The 16,666-nt window shown below is 40.3% G+C and overlaps 2 protein-coding genes across 2 annotated transcripts; both read left to right on the forward strand.

Annotated features, from left to right (window-relative positions):
- The first annotated feature begins 1,508 nt into the window (after positions 1-1,508).
- Positions 1,509-4,819, forward strand: LOC111588856 (uncharacterized). The gene is made up of 3 exons (XM_023299443.3): positions 1,509-1,668; positions 2,748-3,256; positions 3,879-4,819. Exons 2-3 carry the CDS (start codon positions 2,774-2,776, stop codon positions 4,140-4,142), a joined length of 747 nt encoding a protein of 248 aa, XP_023155211.2. The 5' UTR covers positions 1,509-1,668; positions 2,748-2,773; the 3' UTR covers positions 4,143-4,819.
- A 4,590-nt stretch (positions 4,820-9,409) lies between these two features.
- On the forward strand, positions 9,410-16,526 carry tnxba (tenascin XBa). Its single transcript, XM_035943466.2, has 15 exons — positions 9,410-9,568; positions 10,814-11,977; positions 12,060-12,191; positions 12,268-13,476; positions 13,587-13,709; positions 13,803-13,946; positions 14,053-14,172; positions 14,247-14,402; positions 14,530-14,639; positions 14,729-14,861; positions 15,115-15,266; positions 15,346-15,442; positions 15,544-15,705; positions 15,792-15,955; positions 16,043-16,526. Exons 2-15 carry the CDS (start codon positions 10,945-10,947, stop codon positions 16,139-16,141), a joined length of 3,834 nt encoding a protein of 1,277 aa, XP_035799359.2. The 5' UTR covers positions 9,410-9,568; positions 10,814-10,944; the 3' UTR covers positions 16,142-16,526.
- The last annotated feature ends 140 nt before the right edge of the window (positions 16,527-16,666 follow it).

A 16,666-nucleotide genomic window follows, 5' to 3' on the forward strand; every position in this document is an offset into this window, starting at 1 on the left:
ACTCTGAGCATCAGCAGTTAACAACTCAAGCTCTGGAAGACGGAAGTTATTTTTTAATAATCAACAGATTTACATGCCAATGCTTGAAGTGTGCTGCCAACATCCTTATTTTACTTGGCACATATCCATCAGTGTAAAATTTCCTTAAAAACTTTGATGAGTTTACTACCTAGTCTGAAACTGAGAGGTCTGACAACAACCTGTTACGAAACAAACACAGAAACCAGAAGTGTCTCTCTTGAATAACAAGTCCGTGGAAAACCACTGTCAGATGTCTGAAAATGTTTTAAGTTATTTTACGGCTTCAGTCAAGACAAATAAGTATTCATTTATTCATGTATGATGATGATACTAGATAAATCACAGATTATGTGTGATTAGGTAAGAAAGGAGATTAATCCATCTATTGATTCTCTATACAAACTTTATCCTCCGTAGGATATTTATCCCAGCTGATTTAGGGTGAAGGCAGGGTACACTATGGACAGCTCGCCTTTCAGTGGCATTGCCAATACAGCAAGACAAATAACCGAGCACACTCACATTCACACCGGCAAACAATTAAGAATCACCAGTTCACCTCAGAATGTCTTTGGACTGTGGGAGGAAGCCGGAGAACTCGATAAAGATCCACACATGTACACTGAGAACAAGTAAAAATCTGCACAGAAAGACTTCGGGCCAAGGTTCGATTTTCTAGATTGCAGAGCCAGCTACTGCACCACTGTGCTGCCCCAGGAAAGGAGATGCTTTTCTCAAAATAGTGACACAGTCTGACTGTCAGTTTGGTTGTAAAGTGCTGTACGTGATCACTGGGCCGGTGGTGACGCTGTCTGGTGGAGGGATTTTATAGACTTTTGTGGGGTTCTAGAACTCACTTTGAGGGACATTTGGTGATTGATGCAGAGCACTCTATAGCATTCCTAGACCAGCATTTGATACAGTATAGAGTTACTAATACAATATGCTAACTAGAAAACACTATACTATATTGTGTTGCTGCTATATGCTGGCATTGTTTATTGTAAGCATCTATAGTGAATAACTAAGATAAGATAAAGTTGTATTTTTTTAATAATAATTCAGAGACATATGCCAATGAAGATGTGCATGCAACATCCTATGCTGCCCACGTCCTTATTTTACTTGGCATGTATCCATCATTGTTTAAAAAGGTATGTGGTCTGGGTGGCGTTTCATGTGGCTGCCCCTTCATGGGTACATGCTAACTGAGATACTTGGCAGGGAGAAGGTAAGGCCCGACCACTGGTATGGGGAAGTAAAAGTAGTAAACGTTGGGACAGATGCCTTAGAAAATGTGAGGTAGTGCCAAGGAAAGGGGTAGTATCTGAACTGGAAATGTCAGTTGAACCAGTTTGTGACAACTGGGAAATCTCAACATCCTGCAACCTGAGTTCCCCAGAAAAATGTATCTTTGTCATGAGACCACATGACAGATTGTTATCGCATTGTTGCTCCACCCACTGCCATTCCATCGAATCTATGTGGTAATCGTAGGCTGTCCGTGTTGAAAGACTGAAAGTATTATAAAAACCCCTTCGTTTTAGAGGATTCTTCAGTTGCCTGGGTACTCGATACCATTTTGACCAGAGAATCCTCCTCTTGAATTGACAAGAGACAGCTTCATCACACAGAATCTACAGAGCTGTGAGTACAACTTTTAGTATATATAAGGAAGCAAAAGAGTAAATTTTGATTGTTTAATTGGTGTTTCTGTATTTACAACATCTGAATTCGTATTTATTTTTCTCTGAATCGGTATTGCTGAAAATTGCTTGAAGCATCTCCAAATATTAGATAAACAACATTATCTGCATTGAAAGTATTTTTTTTTCTAATTCTTTTTTTTTTCAATGCCAGTAGCTTCTCTTCAGTAACATAAAAGATTCAGATTGTGTGTTAGAGCTAGGTCCACAGATGGAGGTGGTCTAGACTCTTAAAACAACATTTTCTAGCAGCTAAAAAGTTTTAGCCCTTAAAACATATATCCAACAGCTGCCACCTCAAATTGCCTGTGAATTGTTTACCCCTCTATATTTCAATGAGACTTTCCTGTTAAACTTCACCAAATGATAACTAGGGCACAGCAACCAAAAGTTGAATGGCCAAAATAACTTTTTTTCCCTAACTAAAGAAGAGTGGATGTACATGTATGCACCAACATTTTATTGGGAAGTTTTTAAAAATTGCAGTAAATACACAATTTAATTTCAATATTTTTTGGAAACCACATGGTTTCTATACAGTAACTCAGAATTTAAAAATATGTTGAGATGCAGTTGAGATGTTCACTGTAACAAATGTTCCGGTAAAATGAAAAGAGTTATTTACAATATTCTCAGCTGCCTAAATCTGTGTTTCGTAATACATGTTTAGCTCAGTTCACACCAGTATTTTTTCACGCTGAAAGACTGAAAAGTATAATTTCAACTTTCTTGAAACAATACTTGACGCAATCAGTTGTGAAACTACCAGGTCCAGCCTGATGGTGGCAGTAAAGCATGATTTTTGCAACAGCCAAAAGTCCTTAATTCAGTGTTGTACAGCTCATATTTTAAAATGGATATTATTGTTCATATTATTACAATTATAAACTCTCCCCTGCATAAACCCACAGATGCTGTATGTGGATATGTTATATGTTACATATTTGCTTCATCTGTAATTACTGCTTAATAAGTAATTGTTGCAGTGTTTGATATCTGTTCAAATATTTGTCTTCTCAGGGTAACCAAGTCCTACCATTCTGAAAATGGCAGAAATTGAGGAAATAATTGAAGGTGTTGAAGAATCCATTGAAGGTGCTTCAGAAGAAGCTGAAGGAGCGTCAGAAGAAATACAAGAGGAAGTAGAAGCTGAAGTGGCTGAAGCCAGCAGCGAGGTTGCAGAGTTCTCCAAAGTTGCTGAGACTTTAAAAACCTTCGCTAACGATGCCAAAGCATATATATGGAAAATAGTAAAATTTCTCTTGAAAAATGGAACTATTGGTGTTATTCTTTGGGGAGTAAATGTGGGTCTCAACAAATTAATCATCAAAGATCCCCAACAAAGTTCAGATGTGAAGAAGAAACGTACTGCCATTAAGGCACTCACCACCGTGATCAAGACTGAAACTGACTTGGGTAAGAAGACCTTGGAGTGGATGAAAGAGCATCAAGATGACCAAATTACCCTGGCTGGGTTTGATGTGCCACTGGAATCGGTTATTGCAAAATATATCACACCAATATCTGAGGTATGTCTGGCACAGCTGCACACTGTGTGCAGTCAAGCAAATACTGTATTTTGTTTATTACAAAAGTTGGTACAAAAGGCAAGTAAAGTCAATCAAAAAAAAAAAAAAAAAACAGGTAGCTGGTCAAAAAATCCAAAAGGCAACAGGTAACTAACACAACAGGGTTAAAAAATGCACAAACCACAACCAAAGAAAAGGGAAACAAACAAAACAAAACCATGGCCAGTGAAGATGAGGTATGCAAACAGACTGACTGGCAAAAACAGGGGTAAAGACAAGAGTATACACAAATGGTGGATTCAGGCGACACGGTAACACCACAGGTGAAACCAGTTCAGTGACCTGGTTGCTTTTATCTCCAAATATATGCGGAAGATTAAACAGCTTGCAACCAGTGAAGGTTGATGTCGAAAAAGGAGGAAAACTACACAAAGGGAGGAAGTAAAGCAACTACAGACACCCAAGGATGGAAATTTATTAAAATAAAACAGGAAACAAACTGCAACAAAAACCATGGCAAATTTGGATATTGCACCAAACTGTGACAAAGCAAATTAAATCTATGCTACGTGTTTAATCAATCAATTGTTTATTCTTTTTGGTTTTTATTTTGATGTTTTAGGCTGTTGATAGAGCCTTTGATATAGCAAAAAACCTGCAGGCCAAGTTGGACGGAAAAGTTCAGTACCAAATCCCAACTGGAGAAGACATGAGAGAAATCCTTACAGCTGGTGATGCATTTCACAAAGGCTTCAATGACCTGGTCGCCTTCATCTCTGAAAATGTGCAGAAGATTGAACAGCTGGCAACCTTTCCAGTGAAACAGGCAGACATTGACCTTCTTACAACTCAGCTGAAAGCTGCCAAGGACTTACCTTTGTGGTAAAGAGATGAGATACCTTGATTTGTGCTTACAAGAGAAAAGAGTCAGAAAGGTTGGTTTTCAGTTTTGTATCTCTGGTTTCTGATTGGTAAAAAAAAATAAAAAATTGTGCCAAACTTCAAGGACAGGGGAGTTTTAAATGTTTCAGACCTGTGTTTAAAACAGATATATAGTAATTAACTCTTGCAGCCATCCTTTATTCTTCTCTTCAATTCTCTTTTCCTCTTCACGCATAATTTACGTTACACATGGCAAAAATCTGTAAAATAACTGTAAATGTGCTGGAAACCTATTGCCAGGGCTTTGTTTCATAATGATAGAATTAAAACTTTTTTATTATCAATGTGTCCACAATAAAAAGTAGACATTTTCTGTTTTTTATTGGTAAATCTATGTCCATATCGAGATAGAGATAATGATAGTGATAGAGATAGCGTTAGCGATCGCTAAATACAGCTATGGATTAGAACAGGCAGAGCTGTATAATGATATATTATTGTCATGTGTTATAACACTGCAGCACGTGTTAACTCATGTCATGTTAATCAGTTTTATGTTCATGTGTTCATTTTTGCTTTTAAAGCTTTGGAAAGGGAATAAAAATGTTTTGGAAGTGGGTCTATATTATCACTGCTGTGGTGCTTGATGTATCATAAATAAACACTGCAGTTGCTCTCTTGTCTTGCTGGTCTCTTTTCATGCATCCGCCTAGAAGAAGTGTCTCTTGTGTCAGATTAAGTAAACTGCAAATAATTAAGAAAGAAGCAGAAACTCTTGAAGAATTAACACTTCTTTGTTTAAACATTTCATTCAAGTTTATCTAAAATAGATGTTCAAACACAGCCTCATGTTCCAGAAACAAAACTAAAAGGAGAGCAGAAGATGAACATGGTGAACTGGATAGTGATTGCAGAAGGGAAATTAGTCTTCTGAAGTCTATAATATTATTGTTTTGTGGGGTTTTTTTTGTTCTTCATTGAAAGTTAGCTTTCCAGTTTTCTGTCTTTTTTTCTTCATGTCTTTACCAATAGTGTGATTCAGTTAGGTTTGATTTAGCCTTCCTGTTGAATACATTTATTTTTTTATGTTTTTTTTTTTCTTTTACAGCCAGCAAAGGACTTGAGAGGGGTCTCTGTACTGAACGCTCAAAGTTCCCCCCTGCATTCCTGTTGAACATCTGCAAGCTGAGGAAAAAGGGGGAGTGGTTTCGACAGCATGAATCTGATTCACTCAGTCCTATTGGTGTTACGCAGTGACAAGATTGGGATCAATCATCCCCTCAAAGTTCTCTGAAAGTGAGAGTTAAATAGTCTCCTCTCAAGGTGCTCTGTAGAGATTCTATAATTCAAAAACTTAATGCAGAGAGAGGTAATGGGAGAAAAAAAAGGGGGAGTGAAGGGGGACCGTGGGCAAAGAGGCTGGGAACAAGCAAAGGCTTATGTGCTTATATTATTCTAATCTCTGAGGCCAGGTCCAATGTAAGCAACACAGGGGTACTGAGCATCACTTCAATCACAGCGAGATCAATGCCCGCACTGTTACAGCCCCACCATTAGACATTTCATTAAATCTGAATCAATAAAGGGTAAATAAATACGCAGGCTTCAGCATCGCATCTTTTCATCTCAAGACTACTTTGGTGTGCCATTAGCAGCCAACGGCACATCTGAAGTATTTTTACAGTAGACTCTTCAAAGTAATCGATGGCTCTTCATCACTAAGCAAACTCTGATTAAATCAAGAGCAGTCACAGCAGCAGAAGTGGCTGCAAGTTTGACAGGAGCAGTATATTATGCATTTTCATTTGACTGGTTGACAGATGAGTTAAATTCTCAGCCTGTTTGTGTATTTCAGCAAAATATTCTCACAGTGAAGACAGCTTGTCAGCAGTGGTTGAAGGATAGATTTATTTTTGGTAGATCTATGTATTGCCATACGGGATTTGCTGTAAATACACATATTCCTTGAGTACGTGTTGACCTACTCTGACATACTAAATGTGCTTGAGCAGCATTTGTGACCTGTTTGGGGAAATGAGGAAATATGCTCGTATGATCAGGTGTATTTTCTTAGGTGCGCATTAGCCTTTAGCAGTCGAAGGTGGTGGGTGTCCAGCCATTTTTTCCAAAAGGCCAAGACAGGGTCAGCGGTTTGAGGGTGGTCCACGGTGCAGAAAGGAGTGAAGGCGGAGCTGTTGCTGAAGGCAGCCACCAGACGGAGTGGGACCACCCACTTGGGGACGCACAATCAGTTTTTGTTTGTCACCTGAATATTAAGGTGACTTGGTCATTATCAATGTCAATTTGTACAGCCACTTTTCACAGATGATATTTTTACATTTTATAGGAAAAAAAGCATAAATAGTGAAAATGAATGCTGGCTGAGTTCCGTTCAACTGTTTCAGTTTCAGGGTCTTGTATGTGATTTTTGATTGACGCTGCTTTGTTAGGTCCTGTGTATTTCTGACAGTGACGAGTCAAAAGATTCAGCCTCAAAGATATTAACGAATTTCAGTACAACATGTGGCACATTTCCCCTCCACATATCACTTGCAAATTAAACTTTTAAACCTCCAGATTCAGACTTCATCAGATCAATAAATGCCGAATGTCAGGTCACATCATTTCCACACGTGGACATTAAATGAGGTGATAATGGAGCATCAGTGACCCTCTGAATCCCAAAGCCCACCTACAAATTTGCAAGAGCAAAATTACACCATTTATCATATCCAGGAACTACAAAAACTGAAAGAATCATCAGAATTTCCCCTGTCCAAGCTCTTAGAGTTGCTCATCTATGATCAAGAATCAATGAAGAATCTTTATTGTCATTGTGTTTCCACACAGCGACATTTCAATTGGTGACTCCTAGCTATTGATAAAAAGAAAAAATAGAAAACGACACACTATATACAAATATCATGTGCTTTTCTGTCAGGAAAATTAAGCAAATCTAAATTGCAATCATAATATTTTGTCAGAGTCACTTTACTCAGAGTCTCTCATTTAGGAAAAAAATTAAAAATCTGCAATTTCTGAAAAAAATCTCTGCCACCACAAAGTCATGAGTGAGTTGGCTGCAACCAAAAGTAATATAACAAACATTCAGGGGCTATGTGTTCACAAATAGCAGAGAGGAGACAAGTATGGAAACATTATTTTATTGTATTTTTTTACACTGACAAATCAGTAAAGAAAGGATGGTTTTACCTGGTAGAACCATCCTTTCTTTACTGCTTTGTCGGTGTAAAAAAAAAAACAAACAAAAAAAACCATTATCCTAGAATAACAAACGACAAAATTAACATAATACAACAAGTATGGAAACAATTTCAAAATGTAAGCAGTTCAATATATTTTGTATGTGAAGTTCTATTTTATTTACAGTGTTGGTAACATCTGTTGGCACGTAAAAATATTTTAAAAAAATATTAGTGCAAATGCATGATGTAATGTAAGATGAAATGTTGACGAAAATGTAATTTTTGTTTTTTTTTCTTTTGTATTTATGTCTACAGGAAAAAACAAAACAAAAAAAAAAAACAACAAAAAACCCCCCACATTTTGCACTTTTCTCTACTCCTACTCAAAAGACAAAGCACAAAAAATTTGGCTAGAGTGAGTAAAAATGCAACAGGAGCAAAAACGCCAAGAACTGCTTGGGGTTCAGAAGGTTAAATGGGGGGAAAATGGCCTACTGAGATTAGTAGAAGGTGCCTGTACATATAATGGTATGATGACATCTTACTTGCATGTATGAACAGATGCATGTGTCATAATAAAGGGATGTGCATGTGTTTTTATATAAGGGTGCTCATTCTGCCCAGAACCAGTCAGTGGTACAACTGTGTGTATTTGTGTGATATTTACAGTCCAGCTTGGCAATAGATGCTTGTACATATGTGTAGAATAGGTTTGCACACATTATGTCACTGTACTTACTCTTGTTGTTGTCTCTGTTTTTAATTATGTGTTTGCATGTGATTAAATATTTATGAACCACGTGTAAAACAGCAGATGGTAACCCGAAGTTGGATGCTCTTTGTCTTCAGTCGTCACTTTATGCATCCAGTATGTCTCGCTTTGCAGCATTTCTTCTCTAATCGCATTCAAAAACTGAAATATATTAGCCACCACGTTTACCCCCTTCTAGAACCAAGCAGCTTCTTTGCTGTACAGCTTCATGATCCAACACCTAAAGGCCTGGAATAGCCAATGTACATACAGTATTATCATTTCTTTAAAAATACTATCTGCTACATTGCAATGTTGCAACAGAGTATACTTGTGTTTCAGTATCAGAACATGATGTACCTGCCAGGAAAAACTTGCTACTTCAACATGTTTAACTAAAATATCTATTGGTAAATAAATGTTTTACTGTGTGGCTCTCGCTTACCGGCACTGCAACATATATAGATTGAACAGATGTAACAGTAACGGGATGTGAGAAAGCAGTTTCTTTAGCATGCACTGTGGTTTTGTTTGATTACAGTGCTAATAAAACAACACAGTCAGTGTATCGTGCAGCATCTTTCATTCTAAAAAGCTGCAATGATACAAATTGTTGTTTTTTTGCTCTCCTGTAAAAGCAGGAGAATGTCACTTGCATGCCCTGTTTGCTCTCAGCCCACTTGATATACTTGTCTTCATGTGGTTTACAAAAGGTGGGATGGTGGGTGGCCGTTTGGTCAGCGATGCAGCGCTTTCACAGAGCATTCCTTAAATCTGGTGGATACTTGGTCACTTACATAACTCCCACGTAGTTACATCTCATTACCTTCGACAAGCAGCCGATTCATATAGCGAGAGGTTCCTGTGCCCCAGAGTCAGCGCTGAATACCTACAGTGTTGTGCCATGTATTCCAGCTGAATCATGATTCTCAGACCAGCGCTTAATTCGAACAAAGACTGTGTGTGGATGGCAGCAGGTAAATTACACAACAGTTGACAGTGAAAGTGTCATGAGCTTTGCAAAGCTGAAACATGCAGGCTATTCTTATTGTGCAGTGCATGGAAGGAAGAATGAAGTAAATGACCCTATTAGTCCCTTAAATAGACCTGCAAAATGTATGTTTCTTCATGTCACAGAAATCAAGATGGTACCTATTTCTGTTTGATACACGAATCTGTGCAAAAATGACACTCCTTTTGTAAGTCCAATACAAATATTTTCCATAGTGGTTGAGAAAGTGGGACCACTGGGTGTGGTAGAAGGGGCGCAGAGTGGGGTGAGGTGTGTGAGGGGAGGGGGGTGTCTTTAAGTAGGAGCAGACTTTATCACTCTCCTCCTTTCTAGTGATGGTCCTTTCTCTCACCTCCTTCCTCCCAGATCACATCCAACGAGTCTATGTTGAGCTTTTCCAATCGGATGGAGGGAGAAATGCAAAGACAGAGATAAACACCAACAACTCAATCATTATTCTGGTAAGTTCCATTTGTTTTTTTCTCATCTGATTATGATAAAAGAGTGATATCTGTAGATATTCTTTCTCCTCTTAATGCTGTTGTGGATCATAACATTCTCTTTGAGTTCTGAATGAGTGGAAAAGTTGTTTAAGACCTTCCTTTAGTTACACTAAAAAAAATAAAATAAATTCAGAACTGTTGTGTTGTACCTTCTACAATTCCCTTAATTTGTCTGAATTCTAGTGATTTTTCAGTCTAGCACTATTAATGTTGTGATTGCACGTTAACTGCTATTTCACAAGTAAAGAGTACCTTTTAATTCAGCCAATAGTGCAGCCCATTAGTCTATTAATCCATGCATGCCAATGCAGCATTTAAAATTTGGCCTGCCGTGCACCAAAGCATTATATAGTGTTTATCTGTTCTATGGGTTATTTGATTTTCTGCAGATTTAAAGCCGAGAGGCTGGACATATTTCTTTTCGTGGTTTTATGAGTTGTGAGTGTAGGGGATTATGTAACCATCTGTATAGTGAAAGACATACAGTGTGCCTCAGTTCTGTACAGTGAAGCTCTGTTACCTCTCTGCATACTCTCTGGATTTTCCCGCTCAGGTCACCTTCTTCCTTCCTGTCCAGAAAATCCACTGATTTAGATTTTACTTGGTTTGGCAAGCTGTTGAATTGTGGTTGATTGGAACACTGCTGCATTTCTGAACTTTCTATTTGCTCAGTCTACACTTAAACACCCTAATTAGCATTTTTTTATTAACATTTTGTTTAGATGCATAGTATATTGGTGTATCATGCACAACGCACAATGATTCCCTGGTAGAAGTGGAATGAAAACAGGGTTATATAAAAGAAAGAGGAATGTGTAGTATGATGAGAGGTTTTCATTTTACCCTTTAATTGTGCCCACAGTAAATGATTCTTCTAAATATAACTTAGATGTCAGATCACAGCACATAACTTACAGACAAATGATTATGACTGAAATATTTTCAAAAGAAATTTCAAAATTCATGAAAAAATGGGAAAATGTACTGCCAAAGATGGCTAAGGCCCTTTCCTAGAGCATGGCACAAAGCTTAAAAGCATGAATGGCAGCTCTGTGAAAATGAAGCTGACCAGTGCTGAAAAAGAGCATGTATACTCAGTAGGGACCTACTTGGTGACACAAAAAAGTTCTAAATTGACTTGGCATAACATTCCTTGCAATAAACTCAGTCATAATTCATATCTTTGACTTCTTTCATTTCTAGGAGAGACCTGGCAAAGCCCCCCCTAGCAACTGGTCCCAGACGTATAGAGCAAGGAGTTCATAGTTTTACAGTAGCATACGTAAAGATCCTCCCAACGCAACACCAACTCTGGCCACAGCTGCTGGCTGAAAATGCTGTTTACTGTAGGACTTCTCCTCCTTCTCACCCCATTTCCCTCCTTTCAAACCACGACCAATGAGAAGAGAGAAACCACAGGAAGCGACGTGACCAAACCCAATGCCGTTTTCACCCTTTCAAAACCAAAAACCACTGCAGCCCCTGCCAAACAGACGGTCCACTCCACCCTGAAGCCAAACACAGTCAATCAGACAGTTGTACCCACTCTCGGAACCAACCAAAAACCTCCAGCTGTCGGTGCTACGGCAAAAGCCTCCAGTGGCACCATCACCAACAAAGACAAGCACATAGTCTCAGTCAACCAGACTGTTCTAGCTAAGTCACCCTCAGCTAGCGATGTAAAGGCTAGCAAAGACAAGCCTGCCCACACTGGAGCTGCTCAGTCAGCATCCACCAAGTCTGCCTCAGCTAGTGGTGCTAAACCCACCAAAGACAAACTCCAACCTTCTGTCAATCAGACCGTTTCAATAAAATCTCCTTCAACCAGCAACGGGAAGACTGCCAAAGACAAGCCTGCCCCCACCGTAGTTCAAAATGTTCAGTCAACATCCAGTAAGCCTGCTCCTACCAGTAGCACTAAAACCACCAAAAACAAGCCCACAGCCTCCGTCAATCAAACTGTTGTTGCTAAATCCCCGCCGACTAGTGAAGTGAAGTCCAAAGACAGGCCTGCCCTTACAAAAGTTCAAACTGTTCTGCTAACACCAGCAAAGGCTGCTACAGTTGCAGATAAAGATAAGGTCACGGCCTCTGCCAATCAGACCACTTCAATCAAGGCTCCCAGCACCACCACCAAAGAGAAACCTGCCCCTTCACAGCCTATCAAGGTGGTCATCAGTGAGGGATGTGACTCAAGTAACACCAAGGAACAGGAGCTGAAGCTGAAGCCTGGCGCTCCTCTGGTGATGACGCATAAGATCAGCTTGATGCCTGGTGGATGCACTGGTGGATGTGAGGCTGAGATGGCGGCACTGAAAGGACGAGTGGCCCGACTGGAAAAAGAGATGTCATCGCTAAAAGAAAAATGTATAATTTTCTTCCTATTGTATTTGATATGTCTCATTATAGATCTGATTTCATGACTCTGGTTCTTTTTGTTGCTGCCCAGGTCCCTGTTCGGTAAACTGTCCAAATGACTGTAGCGGCAATGGGGATTGTGAGAAGGGGAAATGTGTCTGCCAACAGGGGTTCACAGGTGTAGACTGCAGTAGGTGTACACAAGGAGCAGAGTGTAATAAAAGTGAGTGTGCTGTTATAAGACAATGGTGTTTTCTTTGGCCGTTGACTGACTCTCAACTTCTACTCTCCAATTACAGAAACTGCCAAAGGGAAGATCAAGGTAACAGTGGAGACAGTAACCCTGCAGGTGAACCAAGACAGGGGAAATGCACAGGAGAGAACCACCAAGGCAGAGCACACACTTTTCCAAAAGAAAGAGCAGAAGAAGGGGTCTGAAACCAAAGAGAGTGACACTAAACCCAAAGTGGCCACTACTGCGAAAACAGGTGTTAAAACGCAAGCCAAACAGGAAACTTCTGTCAAGAAAATAACTATTAAAGGTTCTTCAAGTTCCACAAAGACCAGTCGCCCAACTGTTGGTCAAGCTCTCCTGAAACATGAGGGACGAAAGCAAGAGGAGGCTCGTAAGGGCAAGACAACAGTCCTGGCCTCTAAAAAAGTCCTCGTTAGGGAAGGAACTGCCAGCAAAACCCATACTAAATCTGACCAACTGAAAGACGAGCCTCTAACTAACATGACACAAAGTAATGTGAAGAAAATTAATGGCACAAGTAAAATTGTGACCATTTTCTCCAAGGTCACTGGGACAAACAAAACCAGAACAGGCAAGGAATCTCTGGAGCAATCCACACTAGCTGAGAAGAATATTACACAGTCATCTGGACAAAAACAAATTAAGACAGTTAAAGTAGACACTATAAATGTACAAACTGTTGACAACAGAAAAACTGATGCTGGTAAGGCTGGAAAAGGGAAACTTACACAGAAGAGTCAGTACATAGTGAATACAACCATCGTGGCAACATCAGACGAGGCAAACAAGAACAAAACAACCATCCACGGCTCTGGGATGAGCACCAGGAGGACTGGAGGGACTGGATTAGGATCTGTGAAGGCTGTGAACGTCTCTTCATACAGCTTCACCATCACTTGGTCAGCACCACAAGGAATGTTCAAGAACTTCACTGTGATCAGACGAGAGCCACGGACAGATGGTGATGAAGAGGAACACGAAGAGTTTGAGGAGGAAGTTCTTGAAGGAGACAAGATCTCTGCAGCTAAGAATACCACTGAAGTTCTGGTACAAAGTGAAAGCACCAATATGACAACTAAAGGTGTTGGATCGAGAGGCAGAGCTGAAACCAAAAGGATCTCTATGGTGGTCCCCGGCAGCGTACGTTCTATGGAGTTCAGTAATCTTCGGGCAAACACCCGTTATGTCCTGCATATATACGGCACTGCAGCAGAAAGGAGATCAAAGATTCACAGAGTAACTGCAATCACAGGTAATTTACAGTAGTGACATTTTTATGTACAACCAACAGGGACACAATAAATACTAGGCACAATAAATATCCTATATATTCAATGAAAATCTCCATGTTTCCCTTGTTAGGTCCTGAGCCTGCAACAGAGATGATTTTCAGCAATGTAACAGAGTCTTCTTTCGCTGTTTCCTGGTCCAAACCAAAGACCATGTTCACCGGCATCAGGGTCGTGTACACCAATATTATCACAGGTATGTCAAAGACAAGTTAAATACATCTCAGAATTATCATACAAATAAGTATGTGAAAGTATTTAATTGTGATGCTTGTGATCATCCTGTCAGGGGAGAGCCACTTTGTGACGGTGGACTCTCAGCAGTCTCATGTTGTTCTGTCCAACTTATCTGCCGGATCTTCTTACATAATCACTGTAACTGCTACACTTGGCCGCGCCCAGAGTGACGGTCTCACATCCATCATCACCACAGGTACACTGATAGATACCGTTTTGTCCAGCTTCTTGCTTTCTTTTTATTTAGTTTTTTTTAAACTTTACTTGTAAATTAATGTGTGTGGATTTTCTCTTTGCTGCAGTACCTGCCCCTCCAACGCATCTTCAGGTTGTCAGTGTGACAGACACCAGAGCTTTACTGCAATGGACACCCAGTCTGGGGAAAGTAGACCGATTCATCATCAGCTATGAGTCCTCCAAGAGTGAGTGTGGCTACATGACCCTAATGACCTAATGGCTAAGCTAGGTATTGCTAACAGTCTCCTTGTTGCCACAGCTCCTAATGTGACAGTGACCGTGATGCTGTCAGGAAACTCAGTGGAGCACCAGCTCAGGGGCCTGCAAAGAGGCACCCTGTACATGGTCAAGGTGTTGAGCCAGAAGGACAGTCTCCAGAGCATGGCCATCGCAACTACATTTACGACTGCAAATGGTGAGTAAAGTGGAAAAAATAAGGTAAAGTCAGGACTTCTTACAAGCTCAAAAGAAATGCAGATTTATGTTGAGCAGTACACAGCATCAGCAGAGTATTAAGTGAGTAAACTTCTTGTCTCTCGTAGTGGTCAAAGCCAGCGAGGTGGGCCCTCGCTCTGCAGTGATAGCCTGGAGATCCACTGTCGTTTATCACAGCTACAGAGTGATCTATCAGGTGGCAGGAGAGGACACAAAGGTGGGTTTTTATGCCTCATTGTTGGTGCATAATGCCACAAAGAGAGTACCAACATTTACAGAATTGCAATCCATCTGTGTATGTATCAGGAGGTGATCCTGGAACCCACCCTCACAGAGTACAGACTCACAGGGCTGCTGCCCATGTCACGCTACATTGTTGTGGTACAAGGAGAGAGAGATGGACAATACACGTCTGTTGTCACCACAGAATTTATCACAGGTAATGCGTTTTGTGTGATGTCTCAATAATACCGGTTATGATAATCCTAAATGCCTCAGCAGAAGGCAAATGGATTTCACTTTCTTTGGTTCTTGAAGATGTCTGCACTGTGAACTTTCTTCAGGAACCAAAAAGAGAAGTTCAGTTGCCTTCTATTGAAGCTTATGATCATTTTAAATAATGCAATACCTGCTAAATTACTATGATTTTACCTCATTATTACACCAACCAACAATTTTCCTTCATCTCTTAGGAAAATTGCGTTTCCCTTACCCCACTGAGTGCTCTCAGGAGCTGCTGAATGGAGCTCTGCAGTCAGGAGAGGTGGACATCTACCCACAAGGAAAAGAGGGTCGAGTCGTGAGAGTCTACTGTGACATGGAGACAGATGGAGGTGGCTGGACAGTAAGTCATATTGCTGAAATAAACTTTGAAGTGGACAAATGACAAAATGAGTTTAGACAGCCACATGTGTTTTTTGTAGGTGTTCCAGAGGAGGATGAATGGAAAAACTGATTTCTACAGAACCTGGAGTGAATACAGTGCTGGATTTGGAAACCTGAGTGAAGAATTCTGGCTTGGTACGAATAGAGAAAGATCTTATTACCATCACTGCATCTGAATCAAAATAGCTTTTAGCAAATCTACCTAAACCACACATTTCCTTCCTACTCCTGCCCAGGAAATGAGCTCCTGCACAACCTGACCAGTGTCGGCCCAGTGAGTTTGAGAGTGGATATGCGATCTGGAAACGATACCGGTTACGCTCACTACCCCATCTTCTCCGTCGATTCAGAGGAGAGGCAGTATACTCTCACAGTGTCTGGCTACACAGGAACAGCAGGTACCGACTTGGAACTGAATATTCTCAAACACATTCAGTACAAACCTATCAATTTTGCTCATAATGTCAATGCATTCCTCTGTCAGGTGACTCTATGAAGTACCACAACGGGCGCCCATTCTCAACCCGAGACAAGGACCCCGATCCTCTGGGGATCCACTGCGCCAGGGCCTACATGGGCGGCTGGTGGTACAAGAACTGCTACAAGACCAACCTCAACGGACTTTATGGCACCAACAGCAATAATCAGGTAATCTCTACTGAACAACCCACAGCCTCAACTTCTGTGATGCAGCACACTGAATATCACTGACTTTCTGTGTCATTTCTGATATAGGGAATCGTCTGGATAGACTGGAAAGGCAAAGACTCCTCCATTCCCTTCACTGAGATGAAGTTCAGACCCTCAAGGTTCTCCCCTGCAACTCACGGCTAAAGATCAGTGTGCGTGAGCTCTTCAACCAGAAAACCTTACATCTGACAGAGAATATGAGAAATCCAGACGACAGTGGATCTCAACACTCTCTTTCCAATTGGAATTGCATATAGTGATTTTGATAGCTACAATGGCAGCTATCAGTGCATTTGATTCAATGTGCAAGATTTTTTTCTGACCTGTTTTTAGAGGAAATATAACATCAACACGGAGAAATGTTTAATTGTAACTTTTGTATACAGTTCTGCCTGTTTCCATTGATTTCAACACAGTTTTGTTTTGATTCTAACACCCTCTTGTGCACCAACATGGTATGCCACCCCACTACTACTGTAATTAAATATGCACTGCCTCACTCCATTGGAATAAATGTGGCTAATGTGGGTCTGAAGAGTCTTTTTTGTTCTGTTTTATAACAAAACTAACTTGTTTCAGAAAAGTTTGTCAATTTCTCTTACTCCTGCTCCACAAGATAAAGAAACACCAGCATGACTTATTGTCATGTCAATGTAATGTGTTATCATA

The sequence above is a fragment of the Amphiprion ocellaris genome, chromosome 9, assembly GCF_022539595.1.
Source record: "Amphiprion ocellaris isolate individual 3 ecotype Okinawa chromosome 9, ASM2253959v1, whole genome shotgun sequence".
Lineage (NCBI taxonomy): Eukaryota > Metazoa > Chordata > Actinopteri > Pomacentridae > Amphiprion > Amphiprion ocellaris.

Excerpts from the sequence above, each read along its gene's own strand:
- LOC111588856 (XM_023299443.3), top strand. The coding sequence starts at position 2,774 with ATGGCAGAAATTGAGGAAATAATTGAAGGTGTTGAAGAATCCATTGAA. Across the intron at positions 3,257-3,878 it reads ATATCACACCAATATCTGAG|GCTGTTGATAGAGCCTTTGA; the intron begins GTATGTCTGGCA and ends TTGATGTTTTAG.
- tnxba (XM_035943466.2), top strand. The coding sequence starts at position 10,945 with ATGCTGTTTACTGTAGGACTTCTCCTCCTTCTCACCCCATTTCCCTCC. Across the intron at positions 11,978-12,059 it reads GTCATCGCTAAAAGAAAAAT|GTCCCTGTTCGGTAAACTGT; the intron begins GTATAATTTTCT and ends GTTGCTGCCCAG. Across the intron at positions 14,403-14,529 it reads TACATTTACGACTGCAAATG|TGGTCAAAGCCAGCGAGGTG; the intron begins GTGAGTAAAGTG and ends TGTCTCTCGTAG.